This window comes from Cricetulus griseus, chromosome 5, assembly GCF_003668045.3.
Source record: "Cricetulus griseus strain 17A/GY chromosome 5, alternate assembly CriGri-PICRH-1.0, whole genome shotgun sequence".
NCBI lineage: Eukaryota > Metazoa > Chordata > Mammalia > Rodentia > Cricetidae > Cricetulus > Cricetulus griseus.
In genome coordinates, this window is record NC_048598.1 from 133,083,464 (window position 1) to 133,108,286 (window position 24,823).

At 44.3% G+C, this 24,823-nt stretch overlaps 1 protein-coding gene across 5 annotated transcripts in view; it reads left to right on the forward strand.

Moving 5' to 3' along the window:
- LOC100765785 (E3 ubiquitin-protein ligase TRIM9) overlaps positions 1-24,823 on the forward strand; it is a 99,796-nt gene that overhangs the window by 45,684 nt on the left and 29,289 nt on the right. For all 5 annotated transcript variants that reach the window (XM_035445276.1, XM_035445277.1, XM_035445278.1 and 2 more), the window contains exons 2-5: positions 9,754-9,849; positions 11,690-11,812; positions 20,419-20,529; positions 21,818-21,971. In XM_035445276.1, coding sequence (XP_035301167.1) covers positions 9,754-9,849; positions 11,690-11,812; positions 20,419-20,529; positions 21,818-21,971 — 484 coding nt within the window. The remainder of the gene's footprint in view (positions 1-9,753; positions 9,850-11,689; positions 11,813-20,418; positions 20,530-21,817; positions 21,972-24,823) is intronic.

The window sequence follows — 24,823 nt, forward strand, 5'->3', positions numbered from 1 at the left end:
AAGATTGTGTTTTAGCTGGGGAATGGTGGCACACACCTTTAATCCCAGCACTCAGGAGGCAGAGGCAGAGGCAGGCAATCTTTGTGAGTTGAGGCCCGCCTGGTCTACAGATTGAATTCCAGGACAGCCAGGACTGTTTCACAGAAAAACCCTGTTTTGAAAAAAATGATAAAAGGCTATATTTTAATTTGTTTGTGAAACAGTGGTAAAGGGAAAATTGAGTTAAGAGCAATTAGCTTTCTTCATATTATAGCTTTTAAACATAATATGAAGATAATCAGAGCAGTTTGTGGATATTGTCATTGATATGACAGGAACAAATGCCTCAAACACAGTCAAAGAAAAGAATGAACCACATGTGTTCACACACTCTCCTTACAAACTAGTGGCATCATGACTTGGCCAGAAGGGACTCCTGTGTGTCACAGGCCTTCTCATGTTTGTACCACACTGAAAAGTAGAGTACTTCTCAGGGTTGGTGAAGTGTGTGCTGAGACAGCACATTACTGCAGTCCTCACTCTGGAGTCTGGACTCTCCTGCTCCCCTGAAGGATTGCATCCGCCTTGGTCACTTTTCTCACTGGTGTGATAAACACCTGACAAACACAACTTAAGGAAGGGAGGGTTTGTGGTGACTTGCAGATCCAGAGGATACAGTCCAGATGGTAGGGGACACATGGAGACAGGAACAGGAAGTGGGTGAGCACATTGTGTCCACAGAAAGGAATTAAAGAAAGATTGGCACTTACCACCCCCTTTTCATTCAACCAGGGAGCTCAGTCTATCATTTAGGGTAGGTCTTCTACCTCAGTTGGTTTAATCTGGAAAATCTCTCGAAGGCACACCCAGAGGTTTGTACCCAGGGTGATCCTAAATCCCACCAAGTTGACAGTAGAGATTAAGAACCACTGCCACTTTTCCCAAAAGGCATAAGTAAAATCATGTGTTTGTGGGAGCGACTCAGCCTTGTAGACAGAGCATTGCTACATGACTAGATTTTGAATGTTTCTGGGTCTCAGCAGCAGAAGAAAAGCCATCTTGGTGTAGGAAAGTGCACCCAGAAATTGGAGCATCCCCTTGGTTCTCGGTGAGGTTACCTAAGGATCAGGATGACTGTCCTAGATCACATTCCCAAAGAACAGAAACCAGAGGAAAAGATGGTATCTTTAAACAGGGTCACACTAGAAGGGTGGACTTGTAGGGCCAAGGTGGGTACGCCCGCAGATAACAAGGGACCTGGTGCTTCAGTCTGTCCACTGAGGCTTTTACTGATGTAGACATGAAAACTGAATCTGCCCAGGATGATGGGCCAACCAGGAAAGAAACAATCACATTTCTTTTCTGTTGGTTTTAACTTTTCAGTCAGTTACAGGATAGCCTTGAATTTGGCATGAGTGTTTGAAACAGGAGAGAACACTAACAGAATTTACTACAGGGAGTTTACCTTTAGCTTTGGTTAGCTTTGAACCAGGAAGGTAAAGCTAACTGAATGCACTGTCATCAATGTACCCTTTAGCTTTGCGGGCTATTCTAGGGTGCCTACTTTCTCTTGTGATTCATTTTAATTCAGCAGTGACAAGCAGTTTGAGAACTAATGAAACCTGTGCATTTGAAAGCTTTAGATTGTGTCTTTGAGAATCTGCCTCTTCTCCCAATCCCCTAACTCTTTGCCTACCTTAATAAAAGAGCTGAGAAGTGACAATACCTCCATCGAAGGCAGCAATATCCTCTACGTGGAAGGCAGCTGCCCTCATTTACTTTCTGTTTTTGTGATAACATACTGAGTAAAATCAACTTGGGGAGGAAACGGTTTATTTGGCTTCTACTTCCAGGTCACAATCTGTCACTAAGCAAAGTGTCCTGGAACAGAAACCAAGGAGGAATACTGCTTGCTGCATTTCTTCTCTCCGGCTCCTGATTAGCCAACGTCTCCGTACAGCCCAGGCCCATGTGCGTTGGGATGTTACCACCCCCAGTGTGCCAAGCCCTCCCTCATCAATCATTAACCAAGACCGTTCCTCACGGACTTGGCACAGGCCAGTCTTCTCTGAGCAATCCCCTAATTGAGAATCCCTCAAGTAACTCTGGGCTTGTCATGTTGACATGTTCCCCACCCCGCCCCCTTTCTGAAGAAATGGAGTAAATCTTCCTATTGGCCCGTTATAAGTGGCTTGAGGATTTTGTGGTTATCTATTAAAATCCAGAGGTCAAACCATTAAAAACTAAAGCCATCTGAGTAATCGGTCCAATGACATTTCTGAAGTGTGTGTCATGTGTATTTACCTTGTGTATGTCCATCTTTAAGAGGAGAATGTAGCTTAGGTGCCTATTGAATGTTTACCGGAAGTGATCATAAGCATGAATCCACCCACAAAATAATGAGGTTCTGTGGACCGGGCACTTTTAACACAATCTACTAAAACAAGTATGCTGTGACTTCAATTCCTCTTTCAAGTTGGGACTCCAACCTTCATGGCCACAAAGCCATCTTAGCAGTAGTGACAGTGGAGGAAAAGCACTTGTTTAACAAGTGCTTAGGCAGTTCTTTGTATGCCAGGACTTCTTCCTGATGCTTTGCAAATGCCACCAATGAGAATTTTCCCCTGAGCCAGGAAAAAATCATTAAGGAAGTCTGGGGTGAAGTGTGCTCTTCCCCCAACTAAATATTAAATATCACATTGGCAATATTTAAGTGTAAATTTTGAGAACTGAGATTCTGTTTTCTAAAGTTTTTTATAAGATTTATTTTTATTTTATGTGTGTTTGTGTGGGGCTCAGTATATATGTGTGTGTGTACCAGGAGCCTACAGAGGCCAGAAGAGAGTGTTGGATTCCCTGAAACTGGAGTTACAAGTGGTTGAGAGCCACATGTGTACTGGGAACAGAACACAAGTCCTCTGCAAGAGCAGCCAGTGCTCTCAGTCTTTGAGCATCTCTCCAGCCTCTTGACTTCTCTCCCTCCCTCCCTCCCTCCCTCCCTCCCTCCCTCCCTCCCTCTCCCTCCCTCCCTCCCTCCCTCCCCTCTCAGTCCCTCCTTCTATTTTTTCTTTTTTTCTTTTTCCTACCAGACTACAAATGCAAATGTGCCATCAATACTGTTTGAAAGGCTTACTTTACCACCTTCTGTGGGAATATAAATAATAATTCCTCAGAGGCAATTTTGGCAACTTGATTTTCAAAACTCTAAATATGAGTGTTTCTTGATCAAGCATGCTCACCTCTAGAGGTGGGGATAATTTACAATAGTCAAATAGTTACAACATAGATTTCATTTCAACTCTTTGCAACAATGTGAAAGCAATCTAACTCATAAAATAAGCGATTAATTATATAAATTGTGGTGATGTATAGAGTGCATTACACTGTAGCTTTCAAGTTAATAGCATGGACTCTGGCCCCAGATTGCCTGTCTTGGAAGCCCCGCTATGCTTCTAAAAAGTATTATGGCTTCAGAACTCTTAACCTTCCAGTTTGATTTCATCAGCTACAAAAATTGTCTCAGAAGCCAAATGAGACAGCATATTTAAAACATTACAAATAGCACCTGGCATATAGTGAGTATTATCTAAGCATTTTGTAGCTATTGGAAAATAGAAAGATATTAAATTACATTATTAAGTTATTAAATTACATTATTAAGTTACATTAAATGAAAAGGGCAGCAATTGCCCTTTCATGTCACATCAATGCAGTGATGCCCTTCATGACCCAGTTTTGATGATATCCACTACTGAGGAACATGTAGATCTCCGTATAAATATACACAAGTTTCCAAAGATAAATATCAAGGTATTTTTCCAAAGTTATTTACACGTCTCTGGTTAAATTGAGGGGTTGACCCTCCAAATTCATTACCTAGTATTCCTGAAATGAATTCTGCTTTGGAGATTAATACAGCCAAGGAAGCAAAAAAAAAAAAAAGCTGTAAAATGTAGTTAGGAGACAATTCATCCATGAAACCCAGCTAGGCTTGCTCACTGACACTTGTTAAAGTCAGCCCCTCTCCCCCTCTCCTGCTACAAAGACGGGGAGACAGGGCTCTGTCTTCAGGTACTGGATAACTGTAAATCTTTTCTGTGACTTTGGGTTTCCTCAAGCAAGTGCTTTAAGTGGGGGAGGGGTTCATCATAGGGATACCATGCAACTGTGTTAGTCCATGCCCTATAGACCAAGGCGAAGGCCTAATGGGGAAGGGGGTTCCAGAGAACCTTACTATAGTTTGGGCAGGAAGAGAATCTTTGTCATGGTAGCAATGAAGGTAGATATGATTCACTATTGATTGTGAACTGGATGGGATCTGCAATTACCTAGTAGACCAGCCTCCAGGAGTACCCTAGAGGGATGCTCTTGATCAGGTTAATCATAGTGAGAAGAACCAACCTAACAGTGGCTGGCACAGCATCCCTGACTTGGGTCCTAGACAGTATAAAAAAGGGGAAAGTGGGCTGGCAAGGTGGCGTAGTAGGTACAGGTGCTTGCTTTGCAAGCCTGGAAACCTGAGTTCAAGCCCCAGAACCCACATATTGGATTAAGGTCTCTTTATTTCCAAGCACAGCTGGGTGAAACACAGGCCAGAGCTAGGTTAAGAACCCAGCCAGCGCGGCCAGAACAAAGAGAGAGCGCGGTCCCCACGTGCAGTCCTTTAAGAAGCCCCCTTTACGTCATGCCGGCTTTCCTTCACCCCGCCCTTATGGGCGAGTCCCCAGGTCCACCTGGTACCTGCCCCAGGACTATTGGGTGGGGCTAGGGTTACTCCCTACACCCACAGAAAGGAGGAAAGAATAGAATAGAGTCCACAAAGCTGTCCTCTCACCTCCGTATGTACCACTGTGGCACATATGCCTGGATGTGGAAGTACACACACACACACACACACACACACACACACACACGCACACACACACGCACGCACACACGCACTCATGAGCACACACACACACACACACACACACACACACACGCACACACGCGCACACACGCACGCACATGCATGTGCTCACAACCAATATATATATATATATATATATATATATATGTATATATATATATGTATGTATACATATTTTTTTTTAATTTAAAGAGAAAGCTAGCTTGGTAGAGGTAGTCATTGCTCTCTGCATCCTTATTACAAATGCAGTATGACCAGCTGCTTTAAACGTTTGCCATCTTGACCTCCCCACAACAATGGATTGTACCTTCAAACCGAGAGCCAAAATAAAGTTTCTCTTTTAAGAGGTGTTAGGGTTTTTTGTTTGTCTCTTGTAGCTAAGACAATGGAAGAAGTTTGTATATGACTGTTCCAGATTAAAAGTCCTCCCTGGATCTACACACAGCTCAGAATCAAATTCACAGTAAACATAATGAGATTTGTTGACTGTGTCCCTAGCCACAAGACCTCTGTAACAGCAGCTTCACCCAAAGCCTAGAGACCCTCACCCTCTCTGAAGGGCTATCACACATATGCAAGCATTTCACACTCACAAACAACCATCCCATACAGGCAAGCGAGGAGGGAAGAAGGATGTGGGGCTCTTTTTCTCTACTTCAGATTCAAACAGTGTGCCTCCTTCCAGGGAGACCCTGGTTATTCCAAGCATGCCCTGAGCCAAGAAATTCATCAGAGTGTCTGTGGCTGCCTCATTGTAATACTCCTTCACTTTCAGAACCATCTCAAATTAGAAGACAAATATCCAGGAAACCCAAGTGCCTTGGCTTAGGCATTACAAACAGCCTTTAGAACTAACTGTACCTTTCTCCCTCCAAGGATGCCCAGAGGAGAACACACATTCAGTGCACAGGCAGAAAGTTCACAGCACTGCTCTGTGGTCCTGAATACAAAACACCTCTGCTGGCACAGGCTAGATTCAAATGTTTTAAGCAAACCAGATCAATAAGTAATAATGTTTAATCAGATACGGCTTATAAACGTGCTCAGGAAGCTAGCCAACGAAAGCAACAAACATAAACCCTTACAATACAGCACTTTGTCTGCTGCCAAATTCTGCAAGTGGGCAAAGCTTAGGGGAAAACTTCATGGATCTCTATCTTATAAAATAGCTGTTTATCAAATGTCAAACAATTGTCAGCTGGGTGGAGGGCACCCAACCTCCAACACAGACACAAAGAGATTAAATCTGGAGGAAAATTGATTTTTGCTGCTCACTTATTGCTCTGACATTTAAGACCCTGAATGAAGATAGACTCTTTGTCTACTCCTAAATATCATTTTGAAAATTTGTGTGTGGGGGATTTTATATGTGTTTTATTGGGTGGGTGTACATGTGCACACAAAAATGCACAGACGTTGATGCTGGCTGACTTCCTTAATCGCTCCCCAACTGATTTTTCAAGACAGGGTCTTGCACTGAACCTAGAGTTCATCAATTAAGCTAGGCTAGCTGGCCAGGACTCCTATCTCTGGCTCCCTTGTACTGGGGTTACAGAATGATGTCCTGAGCCTGGCGTTTTCTGTAGGTGTTGAGTTCAAGCGTGCATAGAAAGTGCCTTTGCCTACTGAGTTGTTGCCAGACTTCACCATAGCTTTCCCAAGTATGTAACAGTGCCCAGTCAATAAATCTTTACACAGACATGATAAATTTTGAGGTTGGAATGTCAGAAATCAGGAAGTTTAATGTGTGTGTAGCCATATGAATTTGACTCCTGCTCTCAAACCTCTAAGTACATTGACTACAGAGAGGAAGATCTTTGTATCCCAGTAGACTGCCATTCATTTGGAAAAAAATGAAGAACTCGAGTTCTACAGATAACAGTGAATACCAAACTCCCCTCTTTAGAATTGTCTCTCATTTTATTACTGTGTTTCCAAATGAGAACCTGTTCTTTTGTTTACTGAGATCTTAGAAACAGTCTTATATTTTAATGGCTGGGACATTTCTCCAGGGCCTGGAAAAAGTTCTTTTTTTTCCTATTTTTTAAATTTAAATTAGAAACAAGATTGTTTTACTTGTCAATCCCAGTTCCCTCTCCCTCCCCTCCTCCCCTGCCCCCACAACTCCCTATCCCATCCCCTTTCTGCACCCCGGGGAGGGTAAGGCCTTCCATGAGGGAATCTTCAAAGTCTGTCATATTATTTGGAGCAGGGCCTAGACCCTCCCCCATGTGTCTAGGCTGAGAGAGTATCCCTCCATGTGGAGTGGGGTCCAAAAATCCATTCGTATACTAAGGATAATCACTGATCCACTACTAGAGGCCTCATAGATTGTCCAGGCCTCCTGACTGACCCACGTTCAGTGGGTCTGGGTCGTCCTATGCTGGTTTCTCAGTGGGTCTGGGTCGTCCTATGCTGATTTCCTAGCTATCAGTCTGAACCCATAAGCTCCCCCTTGTTCAGGTCAGCTGTTTCTGCGAATTTCTCCAGACTGGTCTTGACCACTTTGTTCATCACTCCTCCCTCTCTGCAACTGGATTCTAGGAGTTCAGCTCAGTGTTTAGCTGTGGGTGTCTGCTTCTGCTTCCATCAGCTACTGGATGAAGGCTCTAGGATGGCATATAAGATAGTCAGTCATCAATCTCATTATCTGGGAAGGGCATTTAAGATAGCCTCTCCACTATTGCTTAGATTGTTAGTTGGTATCATCCTTATAGATCTCTGACTGGCAAAAGTTCTTAAAGAGAAAATTTACCCCCAAATGATGGTGTCACTAAGACACAGTAATAAAGAGATGAAAGGCCCCTTTGCAATGTAGACTCTTTTGGTTGTGCTGGTATACTTTGTGGGGTTGAAATACATAGCAAAGTACAAGCCAACAAAGATGTTTCCAGCAGATATTACTGAGGAGTCTTCCCTTTGAATTCCTCATTGCAGACAGAAGTTTCTGTCCCACCTGGTCCTGCCACCGTTTAGTCCCAAATTAACACACAGAGGCATATAATAATTCTAAACTGCTTGGCCAATGTTTCTGGCTTCTTAATGGCTAGCTCTCTCTTAATTATTAAGTCATTTCTATTCATCTGTGTATCTCTGCGTGGTCTTTGCTTGTTGGTGATGCCTGGACTTCCTGCTTCCTCAGCAGCTACATGGCATCTCCCTGACTCCAGCTACTACCTTTCTCTATCCCTATTTGGATTTCCTGCCTGACTAAATCCTTCCTGTCCATTGGCAGAAACAGCTTTATTCATCAACCAATTAGAGAAACATATTCAGAGCATACGGAAGGACATCCTCCCATCACCTCATCATTGGGTGTTTAGGTACCTGGAAATGAAGGAAGCAAATGTGAGTTAAAAACCACCCAACAGTTATTAAGGAAACACCTGCATTTAAAGCGTCCTGGCCTTTAAAATGTTATCTCATGCAGTGCCCACACCATCCAAGAGTAAGTAGCATTCTCATTTTATTCAGGTGGCCAAACTATGTGTAAACGCATAGACAGCAGGTAGTTGGCAGCATCTACAAAATGGGATAGTTCCCTTACGCACTGCCCTATATTCATTAAGAGCCCAATGGCAAAATACTATTTCAATGATCAGCATTTGACCTTCGTATTTTAGAGAAAATGCAGTGTCTCCCTTCATATTTAATAAGACAAATCTAAGAGAAAAAAATCACAGGACCAAGAGATATCATTTTGAGGTGTTTGTCTTTTTGCTGAAAGGATACGAGGGGCATTGTACTGGTTGAGGAGAATGGGTTTGGGGCTTTCAAGAAGGCACAGGAAAGAGGAACAAAGAAGGGCCAGCCACTGCATGGGGGACAATGATTCTGCTTAGCCTGCTAGGACAAAGAATCTTATATCCACAGCTTCAGGAATGAAAAACCTCAGCACAGGGCTTAAGTAGCAGTTCATTCTTCCCAACAGGAAACACAGTGGTGAGAGCCTTGGGATACTGACTCAGAACCCCTGGTCCTTACCCCACCATCCTTGCTGCATTGACCTCCTATCCAGAAGATACTGATCTGCCTCAAAGGCAGAAACCAAAGAGGAGAAACTGCATCAGCCACACTGGTCACGTGTCAGGTTTCTCAGACCTGCCATTCTCTGGTGGACCTTCACCTAGCTTCCATTGATGAGTGGCTTGGGTGTTGGTCATCTCAGCAGATGCCATGGCTGGAAAGCAGTGCTGGCCTGGACACACTTTGCCCCTGCAGAACTACCGGAGGTTTGGTGGTGTGGGGGTTAGGAACAGGGTAGGCATTGGCCTTGGTTAGGATGCTGTTGGGGCTTGGGAACCTAGAGTAAGTGCACTTGGAAAAAGGAGGAGGACATTGGTGGGGTGGAATGCTCTCCGGGCCTTTATCTTCATCCATTAACATTTTTGTGGCCCCAGAGCATCACACCAATGCTCAACCCTTCCTTTTTCATCCTGATTGTCTTCCTTATTTCTTTCCCCACTCCCACCCTACCCCCACCCCGACCAATGAACCTTTGGGCTAAGTACTGTCAACTCAATTGACTCACTAGTTTTGTTTGGTTTTTTATCCCTCACAAATGAAATAAAAGATTGATGAACTAACGAGATGAGGTCACTCTACGTGGCTATCAACTAGTGAAGCAGTTGACTCCAGTGGCCAGGAACATCTGCAGCCTCAGAGAAAAACGTGCTCCCCTAGGGGCCCAGGGAAGGACTGCTTGCCTGGGTACTAGAACCCAACTACCCACGTTACCCCAAAGGCCCAGACAAGAGGATTCGGAGCAGACTAATGGCTCCAGGGTTTGGGAGCCCCATGGCTTTGAAGTAGCACACATAGCCCTGTGTACCTGCAGCTCAGGCTTTCCTTCCTTCTCTCCACAGAGCCAGCTCTCCCAGGCGCTGAATGGATTGTCAGACAGGGCCAAAGAAGCCAAGGAGTTCCTGGTGCAACTCCGCAGCATGGTGCAACAGATCCAGGTACAGGGGTGAAGGGAGTGGGGGGGTGCAGGGGTGGGCAGCACAGGCTGAATGCAACCAAAGCCGGGTGAGGCCCTCTGACTTGATGTGTTCTGAGGAAATCCCTCTTTCTTTCTGCCCTGTCCCCCTACACAGGCAGACACACACAGTGGTTAACCTCACACGGGCCGCTTCTTGAGGTAGCTCTTTTGTCCACAAGCCAGGGTTGTCTGTCTCAGGTGCTTCCTGCCTTCCACTCTGAGGCCCTGACCCTGTTACCACATTGCATTTAGACAGAGGCCCATTTCTTTGCGAACCGAGTTTCTAAAATTCTGTTGGTCCCCAAGGCTTGTTTTATTTAACATTAATCGTTTCCTGTCTTCTTCCTTCTCTCACCCTCCCTTCTCCCTCTCTTTTTTCCTTTCTCTCTGTTCTATCATAATGCTTCTTTCGTCTCAGACACTTAGATATTTTCTAGCCTCAGTGCCCTAGTGACTATACTTTCAGATTGCCTATGGCCAGCAGGTCAGTCGGCATTTGAGAATGCATATATTTCCCACTGTAGCCGAAAGGGAGAAACCGTAAAACACACGAGACAACAAAACAATGACCCCTCTGCCCTGTTTACCAGTCTTACATGTTTTGAGATTTGCCTCACAGAAGTAACCTTAACTCTGCCCTCCAGTAAATTGGCTTTCTGAGGGACTAACCCATGTCAAAGCAGAAATGGATTTTTAATGTAAGCCAGCCTTTCAAAGCACTGCACACTGGTTCCGTTGCCTTTTTTCTTTTTTTGTATGCATGCCCGTGTTAAAACTGTTGGTTCCCTAGCAGTTTTGTACACTTCCTTCTGTTTTCCAAAGCAACAGCGTTCATCAATCAACCCTTTCTTTGCATTTGCTGGCACAAACAGTGCAGCCCCGGGCTTGCCTTTCTATCAGAGCAAAGTGTTCTTTCCATAAGAAAACAGCAGCAGAGTCTTCGAGGGAAGGCTCCCTCCCACCATCACTCTAGATAGGGCACAGCAAGCCCTTAAATGTTTCTTCAAGGACGTTCTCTGAGAATTCAAAGATGGTTGCCAGGAGAGCAGAAATTAGCATCCATAGGAGCTACTGCTTCATCTAATTCGGTCTCAGACAAAGACTCGGCATTTGAAGAAAGTTGCTGAATAAGTATCAAAGACCTTTAATATATGCCTATAATTCAGAATTGCTAATTGAAAGAACTAATGGGTAAAATCAAGGAAAAACTGCCATAGCCAGCATTCAACTTAAATACCAGGGGACCACACTTCCTTCTCTAGCTTTCTCCCTTTCCTTAGCAAGCTACAGTGTCCTGTCTGATTGTACAGCAAGAAAATGTTGTTACCAATATGAGTTGTTCTCCACTATTGCCTTTCTTCATGAGGTACAACTGCTTTTGCTCATTGTCCTTTGCAACATTGTATCATCGTTTAATATGGAGGACCTTTGTCATCCCCTCTTCTTTCTTCTGTTAAATTACCCCTTTCTCTCCTGCCCTGACTCTACCCTCTTCCTCCTAGACACCACCGCAGAACTAAGTACATGCAGTGGACTTGTGCAAGCCAAAACATTTTTATACTTACTATAATTCAAGCTGCAGAGATGATTTCTTTTGATAAAAAATAATTTAATTAACAAATACCTACTTTTTTTCCATGTAAATCAAAAGCAAAACACTCGCACTACAGAACACGGTTTACCAGCAATTTGGAAATAGTATGTGCTCTGTAGACAGACTTCCTTCCTTTCTCTTCAGTAGGAAGGAATGGGGTGCTCTGGTTTTTGACTACCCAAGCTGCCCCCATCCATGTGCCTGAGAAGTGTGCTTTCTCATTCAGGAAAACAGTGTGGAGTTTGAGGCCTGCCTGGTGGCCCAGTGCGATGCTCTCATTGATGCCCTAAACCGAAGGAAGGCTCAGTTGTTGGCCCGGGTCAACAAGGAACATGAGCACAAGCTGAAGGTGAGTGGCACCTTGGGGACAGTGGGACGCAACAGTCCAGCCTCCCAGGACAATAGTGGGTAGTCACAGGAGGATACCATTCCTCACTTGTTTGGTCTGGCCAGACAGGAGTGGGCACGTCCCTTCATTATACATCTACTCTTTCTGGTTCTTAACCAAAATTTGCTGGGTTAGTTCTCTGGGCTGGGATCTACTCTAGGGGTGGAAATAGCAATAAATAAAAATCTCTGCATTTTTCTACTCTCTCAGGAGTACTCAGGGCATCCAAGGAAAATATATCACAGGCTAGTAGCAAACCAAGCCTGGCAATCCCAATGCTCATTTGAGAGCAGCCATACACACCCCTGGCGGTAGATCTAGTGAGGAGGCTCTGCTTTGTTCATCTCAGGATGACCTCCTAAGGGATGCCAAAGAAACCCCTTCCACAAGGAACCTTTGAACAAAAGTTGAAGGGAATGAGGCTTGGCTTTCCCAGGGTTGCACTTTCTGTGGCCTGTGCATGGCAGTCTACAGAGTCCTAGATGGTGGAGTCTCTCCGACACACCCTTCTGCAGGTCACTATCTGCATCCTGAGCATTGTCTCCTCTTCTGGTGTCTAGTTATTAGCTTGTGAATTCCTTAAAGGGATGCTGAGCTCTGACTCATGGCAGCATGTGTACCAACTCCTTAAATGTGAGGAGAAACTGAGGGAAATCATAGACATGCTGTGCTTTCCCCCAACTGTTCTGAAAGTATCACTGTGTGGGCGTCTGTCTTACTGGCTTACCTAACGGTCTAGGAAATGGCTTGACTCGATATTTCTCTCAGTCAGGTTAGATCTGAATGACTTTTTTTTTTGAGAGTCACCTTTCCCTGAAGTAAAATCTCAGCCTGCTATGGAAAATGATTCTGCAGCTGCCCCACAGCAACATAGAAGAGTATCCTTGCCTTTGATCCTAGCAACAGTGAAAGTCTGAAGAAATATTCTTTATGGAAACAGTATAGGAGTTATATGATGGGGATCACCTCAACAGTTTTCACAGCAGCTCTATGGGGTCACTATCACTGTTATTCATACTCTAGAGAGGGGGGAAACGATAACAACATGGATTCAGAACTGTCCCCCAGTAGCCAAGGAACCACAGAGCCCAGAATCTGAACAAAAGCTCCTCACTGCTCCTGGTAGAAGTTCCATCCATAGACCAGGCATTTCTCCTCAGCCAGCCAGTAGCTAATATGTGCCTGGGAGGGTTACAGTGCTGGAAAGGAGTACGGAGGAGGGAGGGACATGGTGGTGACTCAGGATGAGCCTTGACTTATGGAAGCAATGAACGTTACCTACAAATGGCTCCAGCACAAGTGAACAGCGATCTTCTGGGAAAGAAGTGGTCAGTAACATAGACATTGTACGGACAAAATCACTGGCAACTCTGTATCTCATGGGAGAGCTGGCACAAAATTGCCTACTCTGAAGGAGATGTGTGTTAATGGCCACTGCATTCCTGCCTATAGGAGGAAAGATGATGGTGATTTTGCCAGTCAGCCAGTCCCCAACGCTGATGGAGAATTTCTGATGCCGTCCCCTGCTCTGTTATCACTAAATGACTGTTACTGTAGCCTTCCTATAGAAATGCAGAAGTTTACTTTTACAGCAATCCTTAGAATATCCTGTGCATTTGGGAGATTGTGTGTGTGTGTGTGTGTGTGTGTGTGTGTGTGTGTGTGTGTGTGTGTATGTGTGTGTGTGTGTGTGTGATTGAGGACTGAACCTAAGGCCTCACACACACTAAGCAAGCACTCTACCACTGATCTACGCTGCCCACACTCCCTCCTTTTAAAAATTTGAGACAGAGTCTTGCTGAGTTGCCTGGGCTGGCTTTAAAACACACACTAGCATAAGTGGGCCTTGAACCTGTGACCCTTCTTCTGCCTCAGTTTCTAGAATAGCTGTGCTAACAGCCTGTGTCACTAGACTTTGCTTCAAAATACCATCCAAACCACATGGAGATGAGTGGAATAAAGCTTTGGCTGCCTTTGGAGCATGAGCTGGACAGCTGGGGTTGTCCACCCTTCTGAGAACTAGAGCAAGTGTCTCAGCACCTACCTGTAAAACATCAACTTTTTCTCAATGGAGCCTCTTATCAAACATTGAAAACACTGGCACACAGCCGTGAGCACAGTGAGAGGTGTGTGATGCTGTGTAATCACTGTAGAGGTGACGATAGCTGCTCTGCATGGAAAAAACGGATCTCTATGGAAGAGGGAATCAAGGATTGGGAAAGTGTCATTGATCCATGTCATGTCGGCAAACAGCAGAGGACATCGCAGGCCCCTGTGCCCCTTACTTGGTGCCATCTCTGCAGGATGGGGCTGAGAATGTCACCAATGGCCTGTGCAGTAGGCTGATGCTCAGGAATGGCGTCTATCATACCCCTGGGCACCCATGCCCTCCTGCCTGATGTCCTCGTCTTCCCCATAACAACCCTTGTCAAGGAGGGCTGTGCTGCAGGCCACACAGATGCCATGGGGACACTGGGCAGAGGACACTGATGCCCTCATTTCACCCTGCTTAGACTTTGGAGGATGATGAAAAGAGACAGGTGGCCGATTGTTGCCCTCGGCAGCAAAGCTGTTCTGTCTTCTGTCTCTAAGCTTCATCTCTGTCATTTTCAGCCAATTGTATCTGTTGCCACTTCTAAAGACAGCCACTGGGGCTACTGCTGCCATAGCTACCGACACCAGCCTCCATGGCTCTACTTTTGTCCCTGCCTGTTCCCTCTCTTGTTGTTTTCATTGTCGATACTGAGACTTGTGAGGGAACACTGCCCAGTTAAGGACATCCTCACCAAGCACAGCACTTCCTCCTTTGTTGGCTGTGTGGCAGTAATCTCACGTTCTTCTGTTGCTGGGAAGCCCGTGTGAATTTATGGGTCTTAGTGTCCTGCTCATGCTCTCATTTGAGAGCACTGCCAGCCTGAGGAGATGAAAGGGTTCTGGTGAGACAAGATGGAGTCGGGTGGGGAAAAGCCCAGATTCCATGTTACGGAGACCAGAGTGGGGCACATTGTCACTACATCTCTAACTTTGGGGAATTCTGTGTATGAGCTGGAATGCAGATGAAAAGAGTACTGTTCTCAACTCATGCGCTATGGTAAAGCATTTATCACAGTACTCGATATGAGAAATTATATGTACTCAGTGCAGTACCCATCAGTACAGACACTGTGAAGGACTTAAGACTGTTCAGTATGGAGCACTGTAAAGGACTTAGCACAGTACCCAAGTTTTAACTTTTGCCTGCGTTACTGAAAGAATAAATGGAATTATAACCTCATTCATCACACTGAAGAAGTGTTCCTAAGAACTTATTTTTCCATACATACTGTTTATAGAATTGACCACACACTGTTATTCTCTTTGAACACATGGAATTCTTTTTCTAGTCGCCTGTGGTCATAACTGATCATTCTATGAGGTATTTTACCAATTTCACTGTGCTATTTAAAATGTTTTATGAAAATCAAAATACCAAAAGGCTTAGTTGAGAGATGTGCAGGTGCAGCCATATTTGGGCCAATTTGAAATGTGAATTGAAGTTAGGGCTACTCTGTGGTTTGAAAAAAAGCACAAGGAGATGTTCATCTATTTTCAGGGTGTGATAAACTGAAGCAAATGACAGAAAGATATTGGAAAAAAATATTTTAGAACTTCCAAGAAATATTTCTAGTTCAGGTGTGGAATTAGTTGGACAATGTCCTGTTGATCAACAGAGGAAGCCAAATGCTATGTTTTCCTCCTTCCCAGGTCCTGTTCTTCCCAGTAAGGCCACAAACTGTCCCCACTGTTCCTGACACCCTCATGGGAAATCTATGACAACATTAAAATGTGCCATTAATGACATCTATTTTTTTATTTTACAAAAATGGCATGTTTCCATTTTCTTTTGAGACGTTGAAAGTATTACCTGTGAGTTAATTTTTCTCTATAATACTTTCAAAACTTGAATTCATTCTAAAAGCATCTTAAATATATTTTCCCTTTCTCTGGTGTTTTAGAGTGATCCAGGTTCAATAGTACATGCTGAAATGTAGTTTCTTGTTACCTTCCAACAGTAAGATCCCTTGGAATCAATAAACATGGTTGTCCACAATTATTTGAAGGGGAGTTATCTAATCTTTAATGTGCTTGTATAGGTGGCGAATTTTACATATCAAAATACTACTCAGTGAAGCTGTAAAGATAAAGCTTACTGGGTTATAAGATTCAATATTTGTGGAGGGCTCCCATTGTCCACTATGGTCATGTGTAGGACGCCTCCTTCTCGAGTCTGCTTTACCACTGGGTTATGCTGGAATAGTTAGCAGTATTTCCATCATGGTATTTTTTTTTTTTTACCATTCTGTGTTTCTATTACTATTATTATTATTTGGGGGGTGGTGGTTGAGACAGGGTTTCTCTGTAGCTTTGGAGTCTGTCTTGGAACTCACTCTGTAGACCAGGCTGGCCTCCTGAGTGCTAGGATTAAAGGCCTGTGCACCACTGCCCAGCTCTCATTATATTTTTTAAAAAAAACAATTCATTATATGGCCACACCACTAAGCAGGAAAACCTCCATCACAGAGTGCTACCGGCTCAAAAAACTACTGAATCCGCTGTCTGCCCATTGTTTCCCAGCAGGCAGAGAACCCTTTGATTAAGGGAGAAACTAAGAGAAATATAATCACACTCACAAGGGAATTTTTAAGTAATTAGGTATAAGTCACTGTCAGCAAGGAAAGGTGGTTCGTCCCTGGCAAGTACCAGACCAGTATGGTGAACACAATAATGTGAATGCAGAGAATTAGACTGGGTGCTGGGATGAAGGCCTGTGAGAAAACTAAGCAGCCAGAACATTTCGAAACCTTGACCTGCTCAAGTTGAGAGGGGTCAACACTAATAATGTAACAGTTATCACTGATGTAAGCCCGTCAGAATTCCTTCCAGAGTTTCACTGAGCGAGTCCTATGGTCTTCTGCTTCCCACCATATATGACTAAAGCTGAAAAGGTCTGTGTAGATAGAGTTCCCAGTGTCCCCGAAGAATCCCAGGATGTCCACACACAGCCAGGGCCCCTCCACAAATATGAAACGCACATATACCAGTCCACTCTGGCAATACCAGTGAAGGGCAGTCTCAGGTTGCCTTTGAGGCCCTTTGCGCAACTAGGAGGCACCTGACTCACTCCTTGGTGGTGACAGAATCACCCTACACAGCTCTGTGCTAAAACTCCAAGTACAGCACTCTGATGCAGCCACCACCTGTGGTAAATGTTCTCCTATGTGGACAGAATGCCAACAAATTCTTCTTTTCTCAGGGCTTGAACTGCTCCATTAACATTTGAACTTCCTCCATTAACATTTGCCCAAAACCCTGTGGGATAAAGATGGTATACAGCATTCTTCCTTAAGTTTCACCAAGTTTTGAGGAATGCATTATTCTTTAAAGAATAAAATGCAAAATGGCAAACGATATTCTACTGGCGGGGAGGGATTCTCTGTTTAATCAAAGAAATCAAACCAGAGCTCGTCACCTGTCACTCCCAGGCAGGCAGTTCATAGCATCATCAGTTGCTGGGTGGGTGCACAGAAACTTTCCCACCAAGCAGCAAAAACAATGGTGAGCAAAATCCTGCAGTCTTGAATCTTGAAAGTGCACACGCCTTAGTTGTACAGATCAAGTAAGAAGCACTAAGGGGGTAATGTATGTGGTGGTGGGGTGTTAAACTGTATCAGAAAGTAATAGGTTGCATTTAAAAAGTGAAATAGGAGAAAGAATATTATCACTTTCTCACACTGATGATTTGTAAGTGACCGCTCTTCAGCGTCCATGAGGAGAGTATGATTTAAAGCTATTCAGAAGGATAAGGAGAAAAATTAAAGACACGTGAAAAATGGAGAGATAAATGGAAGTCAGGAGTGGGGACTTGATCTTGTTCAATGTTGCATAAAAGAGTGGAACCCTCTTCAATAACACCAAACCTCACTGTGGGCTATGCCACATCGGCTAACAGGAGGAAGCAATTGGCCTATCAGAGTGTGGTCAGAACAAGTTCTACCCATGTGTACACTCGCAGAGCTTTCCCTGGAGTCGTGGGCTGCAGACCAACACACTGTCCCGTGGGAACCGGGTTAGGCTCGAGTGCAGATGAAAGCAGGGTGGGATGGGGGACGTTCTCCCAGGACCTATTTGCGTCACTCCTGTGTCTTGCACAGTACCCAAGGAAAGGAAATTGACTCCTGCCAGCTGCAAACACAGTGCCAAATGGTTCTCTGGGGCACCAGCATCAAAGTCCAAAAATGTGGAACTCAAAGAAAAAAAGAAACCAAAAAACTAGCCCTGCTTCCTAGGAACCAACTTCAACAAAACCACCAGAACAAAAATACAGAACAAGAAAGGTGGAATGAACAGCCTGGCCAGAAAGCTAGTAAGTAAAAGAGCCGAGAAAGACTTGACCAGAGAGGAAATATATATTCATCACTGGGGCTGAGGAGATGGCTTAATGGGTAAAGTACTTTGATGTACAAGTGTGAAGACCAGAGTTCAGGTCCCCAGCACTCACAAAAATGCCGGGTGGGTGTGGTGGTTGGCTTCTAATGGTAGCAGCTTGGGAGGCAGACAGTGGGATTCCCTAGAGCAAGCTAGCTAGACTGTCTGAGTTGATGATCTCTGGTTTAACTGAGAGACCCTGCCTCAATATGTAAGGCGGAGAGCAGTCGTGGATGACGTCTGACATCAACCTCTGGCCTCCACTTACACAGGTGCACACATATGAATGTATGCACACCACGTATATACATGCAAAATTTTGAATAAAAAATTAAGATTTTAGATCTTATGAAGTGATTATATTCTTAAAAGATCTAATTATTTGGCTGATCTCCATAAGATAGGGAATCTCAGATCAGAAACTAGACATCAAAAATAGTATACTCAAAAAAAAAAAAAAAAAAAAACCACACTGCCTTGAGAACCCTGTGACTTCATTCTGGGCAGTGATTTTCATTAGTGTTCTGATTGGTGGGATAGCTGATGAAGATATAACAAGAGGAACAAAATAAATCCTAGGGAGAGGCGGCTGAGCAGCCAATCCTTGTTCTGTATGCCCGTAGAATCGCCAGCAACTCGGCAGAACAATGAGCTTCTTGGCAGTGGGCAAAGAGCCCCAGGCTCAAACAGCCACAAGCCCCAAATCCACCTTCCTCAAGAAGAAAAATTTAAAAGCAGATACAGAACTTTAGAGTGTCGAATGGTATCCTTATTTCTGTACATGCATGTCCTAAAATTATCACAATACAAGAATAAAGCCAGAAGTGAGCTAATGGGCTGGTAGAAAACTATGAAGATGTCAAATGCCCTATAACAGAGAAATAGGGATAATGTTATTATCCACCAACTGGGATATTACACAGCCAATAACAGTTACTGATGGTAGCAACATGGAAAATTCCTATGCCATAGTATTGAGTGTGGGGAGGTCAAATGTCAAATGTTGAGACTGCAACTGTAAGTCTGGTTCCAGAGAAACACTAAGAGGAAATGCCAAAGTACATTAGATTTTTACATCAGGTTACTGAGATGGTTTTCATTTATTTTCTGACTCCTTCAGGAAACAGGTGTAATAATCCTTAGTAGAAAGTAAACTGATAATCAAAACTGAAAAGAACAAAGGAAAAATCTCTAATAAATATTAACATTTTCCATATTATACATAAAATCCAAAAGATTGAAATTTTAGGGCTTTGGCAAAGATGTACAAATATCAAAGAAACATATGTCTGAGGTTCGTGGGAAATCTGAGCTTTCATTCCCTTTTTCAAAAGCCACTTGGATTCAGGTCACTGTGCAAAGGTTATGGAGGTGAATGCCTCTAATGGGAGAAGCTTCATGCCTTTGTCCCTGGGTATAGAACATCCTAGAGGCAGCATGCACGGTAAAGAAAGCAGACTCACGGGTCAGCCATTGGGGCCGACTTGAAAAGCGCTCTCCAAATGACTCTTAAGTGGGACCATCTGCACCTGTCATCTTTCTCTAACTCACTTATTGCCATCATCCCGATGCTGTACAGGCTCCAGCTGGCTGTCCAGTGCACTCTAGAAAAGACTATGATGAATGTCCTTGGGGTTCAGATGGTGAAACCCTGTAGAAGAGATAGCAGACCAGGAAAGAGGGTGAGCGTTGCCAGTAGACACACAGCTGCCCTTGTGGAAGCTGTAGCTCCCTTACAGACAGCTCATGTCTTCACCCCAAGAGCAGCTCACAGGAAGGTCAACTTCCACAGAGATGAATGCCTTTAGGGTCCTGCGCAAGACTTTGATGCGCCAACGTCACTGGATTCACAGAGTTCTAACCTCAATGTTGTGACTTCCACAATCTTTTCTGAAGGGTCCTGTTGTTAGCCATTTCCTATAAATACCACCCACATCTGTTAGCCAGAGCTGTTGTCCGTGCAGAGAGTGGCACAAAGTATTTAGGTCCATTTCCATGATTCTCTTGGATTCTGCTTTGAGGGAGTTTCCCAAAGTCCCAGTGTGCCTCCCTCCTACCTCTGCCATTTTGCACCTACCCTTCTGTTTCCTCATCAACCTCAGGTGGTTCGGGACCAGATCTCTCACTGCACAGTGAAACTGCGCCAGACCACGGGCCTCATGGAGTACTGCTTGGAAGTGATTAAGGAGAATGATCCCAGTGGCTTTCTGCAGGTCCGTATTTATTAGCTTTGCTTCCTATTTCAGATGTCTCTTACCCTGTGTGAGTGTCGGACACACAGCTGGGACATCCAGCAGCCTGACTTACCATGTGTCCCTCAAAAGCAGAACCTACCTACATCCCCAGTGAGTGTGGGAGAGCCTGCTACAGAACACTGTCTCTGGCATCCTGGGCTGAGGGGGCGGGGTGGGGGGAGCACACTTTTGTTCTTGTGCTTAATCCTGTCATTTCTTCCAAAGAAGAGAGTATTGTCTTGCCTGGGAATCCCGGGCCTCCTCCCTGACAGTTTTGTCAGCAGGGGTCCTTGTGTGCAAGGTCCTGCCTTGCTGCCCCTTCCTTCTGCTCAGTAACCCCACTATGTTTTGCAGTGGTGCTAGAGGGATTGTTTTGGTTTTGACTTCTTTTTCATTGTCAATTATAAAATGCTATGCTAATCTATGCTATAAGCTGGGGTTTACTTACATTTTTGACACCAAAGACAAGGAGTCTTTTTACTAATCTAGGACATTTCATCTCTCCCAATTCATGTTCTGCAGCCAGTCAAGAGTGACAGATGGAGCTGAATGTAGGAAATGGAAGGAGAGGGGTTGGAGAGATGGCTCAGTGGTTAAGAGCACTGGCTGTTCTTCCAGAGGTCCCTAGTTCAATTCCCAGCAACCACATGGTGGCTCACAACTGCCTATAATGAAATCTGATGCTCTCTTCTGGCTTCCAGGCATACATTCAGGCAGAACACTGTATACATAATAAATAAGTAATTCTTAAATAAGGAAAAAGAAAGTAATGAAAGAGGTCTCTTATAAGGAATCAAGTGACAGTCACATGGAGATGAAGCAGTTAAGATTTAAGAGGATATGTAGCAGCTTCTCTGACTTGCATACCCCATTTCCGAATTTTGTCTGGCTGCCCACACCCTGAAACAGAAGGGTAGAGCCTTGGATCCTATAGGATAAACTGGTTTCCATTGCATCACATTCTTTAGAGCTGTCAGCATTTGGAAGCTCAGTAACAAATGCATGATTATATCCCAGGCACATCTATTAATCAGCTAAAAGCCCTAATTGTAGTGGCCTCCTTCCAACTCAACAAACATGTTCAAATTTGCTTCAGAAACCGTGAGCTACCTTAGTAGTGACACAGTCTTACTCACAGAGCACACTGAGATAGGAAGGGCTTGAGGTCCTCACGGTTTGGTGGCAGTGCTTACAGAGAGTCCAGGAGCAGTGCTGTGGTTTGAATGTGATGTTGTGTTTCTTAGGCTGTGGTCTTTGATGTGATTAGATTTCAGACGCCCTCATAAGGCGTGTCCACTTAACTGAGGACCAGTGGGGGAAAGGCACACTCACTCCCAGGATGACCACGGACTTTGACTTGAGCCTGGACAACAGCCCCTTGCTGCAATCCATTCACCAGCTGGACTTTGTGCAAGTGAAAGGTGAGTTCTTGCATCCCCAGTGTCAGCACGATGTCCTGAGCAGACGCTGCTGCTTGAAGCACTGTGGGTGACCCTGGGATGAAGGTTATAGCATCCAGAGTGGGACTGGAGAAACAGGCTCAGCAGTTACAAGCAGTTGCTGCTGAGCTTGGTGGTACACTCCTATAATCCCAGTATTCAGGAGGCAGAGACAGGCACATCTGTGAGTTCAAGGCCAGCCTGATCTACATCGCAAGCTCCAGATAAGACAAAATTATATAGCAAGGCTTTGTCTAAAAACGAAGGATCAGAAGAGGAAGAGGAAGAGGAAGGAGGGGAAGAGTAAGAAAAGGAGAACTGGCTACTCTTGCAGAGGATCCATGTTCAGTCCCCAGCACCCACTTCAGGCAGCTCATCTGTAATGCCCACTCTGGCATCTGAGGGCACTTGCACGCACTTGCACGCACACACACACACACACACACACACACACACACACACACACACACAAACACACACACACACACTTGAATAAAATCTTTTTAAAATCTAGAGTAACTCTCACCTCTGCCGGGGAATGAAAACATCTCCATTTTAGCTGTGTAAGCTGAAAGAGACCCAGAGAATTCACATGTCAGCAGCAGAGCCACTAACAACACAGTCAGAAGGGAGGTCACCATGCACAGCTAAGACCTTCCCACAAGAAGTGACCCCTAAATAGTGTTTAAAGTCACAGAAACCTGGCATTGAAATGAAAGTGTCCTCTCAGATGGAGAGGGCAAACAGATGTTGAGCATAGATGAAGGAGAATCTGAGAGGATGGCTGGAGGTTTTGAGAGAAATGAAAATGAGATAAGCTTTAAGATTAGCTTGCAGAACTAAGGGATATGGCACGGTCTGTTTGAAGTTTTGGGTTTTTTGTTTTGTTTTTAAGTTGGGCATCAGAAGGATTATGATTAAAAACACAAGCCAGCTATGCAATGGTATTTTTTATGGTGGTGTGACTAATCCATCTGAAGATTATTTCTGATTATTTAACTGCATGTTTATGACATATGTAGATTCATACAATTACCATCACAATCAAAATAAAGAATTATTTCAAAGCCAGATGAAAAGGTGGAGATCTCTGACCCCAGCTATGATAAGGAGGCAGAGGCAGGAGGATCATGATTTCAGACTAGTGTGAACTACATAGTAAGATTCTGTCTCAAGAACTAACCAGAAAGGCAGCTTTTCATCACATGTCAACTCACCCCCACAACCACTGCTGTGTTCCCCAACTTTACCATGTTAACACGTTCTGACCTTTTTTGAAAACTGAAGAAACTGGGCCATGCCTGGTGGCACATTGCCTGCTCCCAGCACTGAGGAGGCAGAGGCCTGTGAGTTCCAGGTTAATCTGACCTACACAGCACATTCCAGGCCAACAAGTGTTACATGGTGAGACACCATATCAAACAAAGAAGATGTAAGCCTTTGAAACAATTCAAAAATGAAAACAGTGCTTTTCAGGGTTGCAGAGGAGACTTGGCAGTTAAGAATGCTTGCTGCCCTTGCAGAGGGCCAGTCTGGTTCCCGGGACCCACATCAGGCAGGGCAGGAAGCCACCTGGGTCTCCAGCCCCACAGGAACTCAACTCTCCTGGCCTCTTTGGGCACTGCCTTCATACGCACAAACCCCACACATGCACATAATAAAAACAAAAGTAAAATCTTTTCTTAGCTGGAGACATTGATTTGCCTTGTTCACCTCTTCATTTAAGCATCCACGTAATAAATGAGTTCTAAAAGCAGATGCTTTCCAAACTGTAGATGTTAGGGAGGAAAAATGTACCTGCTTCCACTTATCAGACAGAATCCTATAACCAGAGAAGTTTCAGTACTTCTGCTGTCGTGTGGGTGAATTTGCCCATCTGTTTGGCACTTATGTGTGAAAAGGAACAAGATCGAACGTGGGATAGGTTATTAACTGGTATGTTTATTAAGACGGATACTCACATGAGGAGCAGATAACTAGATTGGCACTTCAAGAAGCCCAGTACCAGATGCCTCCGAGACCTGGCCTAAACCTGAGAGCACACGCCTCTCGAGAGTGCCTCTCCTCCTTGCTCTTTATCCTCACTTGTGAGGATAAAGTGGCGTGGTCAGTGGTACAGGTATCCAGGGTTTCTCCCTACATATGTGCCTCCTTTTCACCACCTTTTGCTCTTGGTTTCTCACGCTCCTCATTTTTTATTGATAGGTGTTGCTTTGAGATGGTGCCTTAACCAACTTTTAAAGTGACGTATAGATCGGAAGTTAAAATGTCCTGCTGTAATAAAAAGTGAGGGCATTTATGAAATGTTATCCAAACCAGGCATTCTCCCAAGTGCAGGTGACTTTTTTACACTACCACTTGTTCTCACAGCTCTACAAATCAGCTGAGGAAACGGAACACTGGAAGCCTAAGTTACAGAAAGGGGTGGGGCTTGGGTCCACCCCAGAAGTATCTTCAGAGCACACTAGCATCATTCCCAATCTGTTCTGTGGAACAGTGTAGCTTCTTGGAGAAATAGCTAATTTCTTTTCATATGTTTACAGTGTGTGTGTGTGTGTGTGTGTGTGTGTGTGTGTGTGTGTGTTGCAGCAATCTTTTATTGCTGTTTAAAAATCTTCTCTGACACCTACATGGCAAAGTCAGCAAACTATCTTTTGCAGAATATAGAGCCCCAGCTTAACTTCCCCTAGTCAGCCTCTGCCTATCTCCAATCCTTTCAACAAAATGAAACCATTAAAAAGTTATGTCTCGAGTAGCATGAAGGAAGAAATACATCATAAAAGAGCAATGTAAAGGCTTTTGGTGGAAGGGTGGGGAAATGCACTAACCCAATT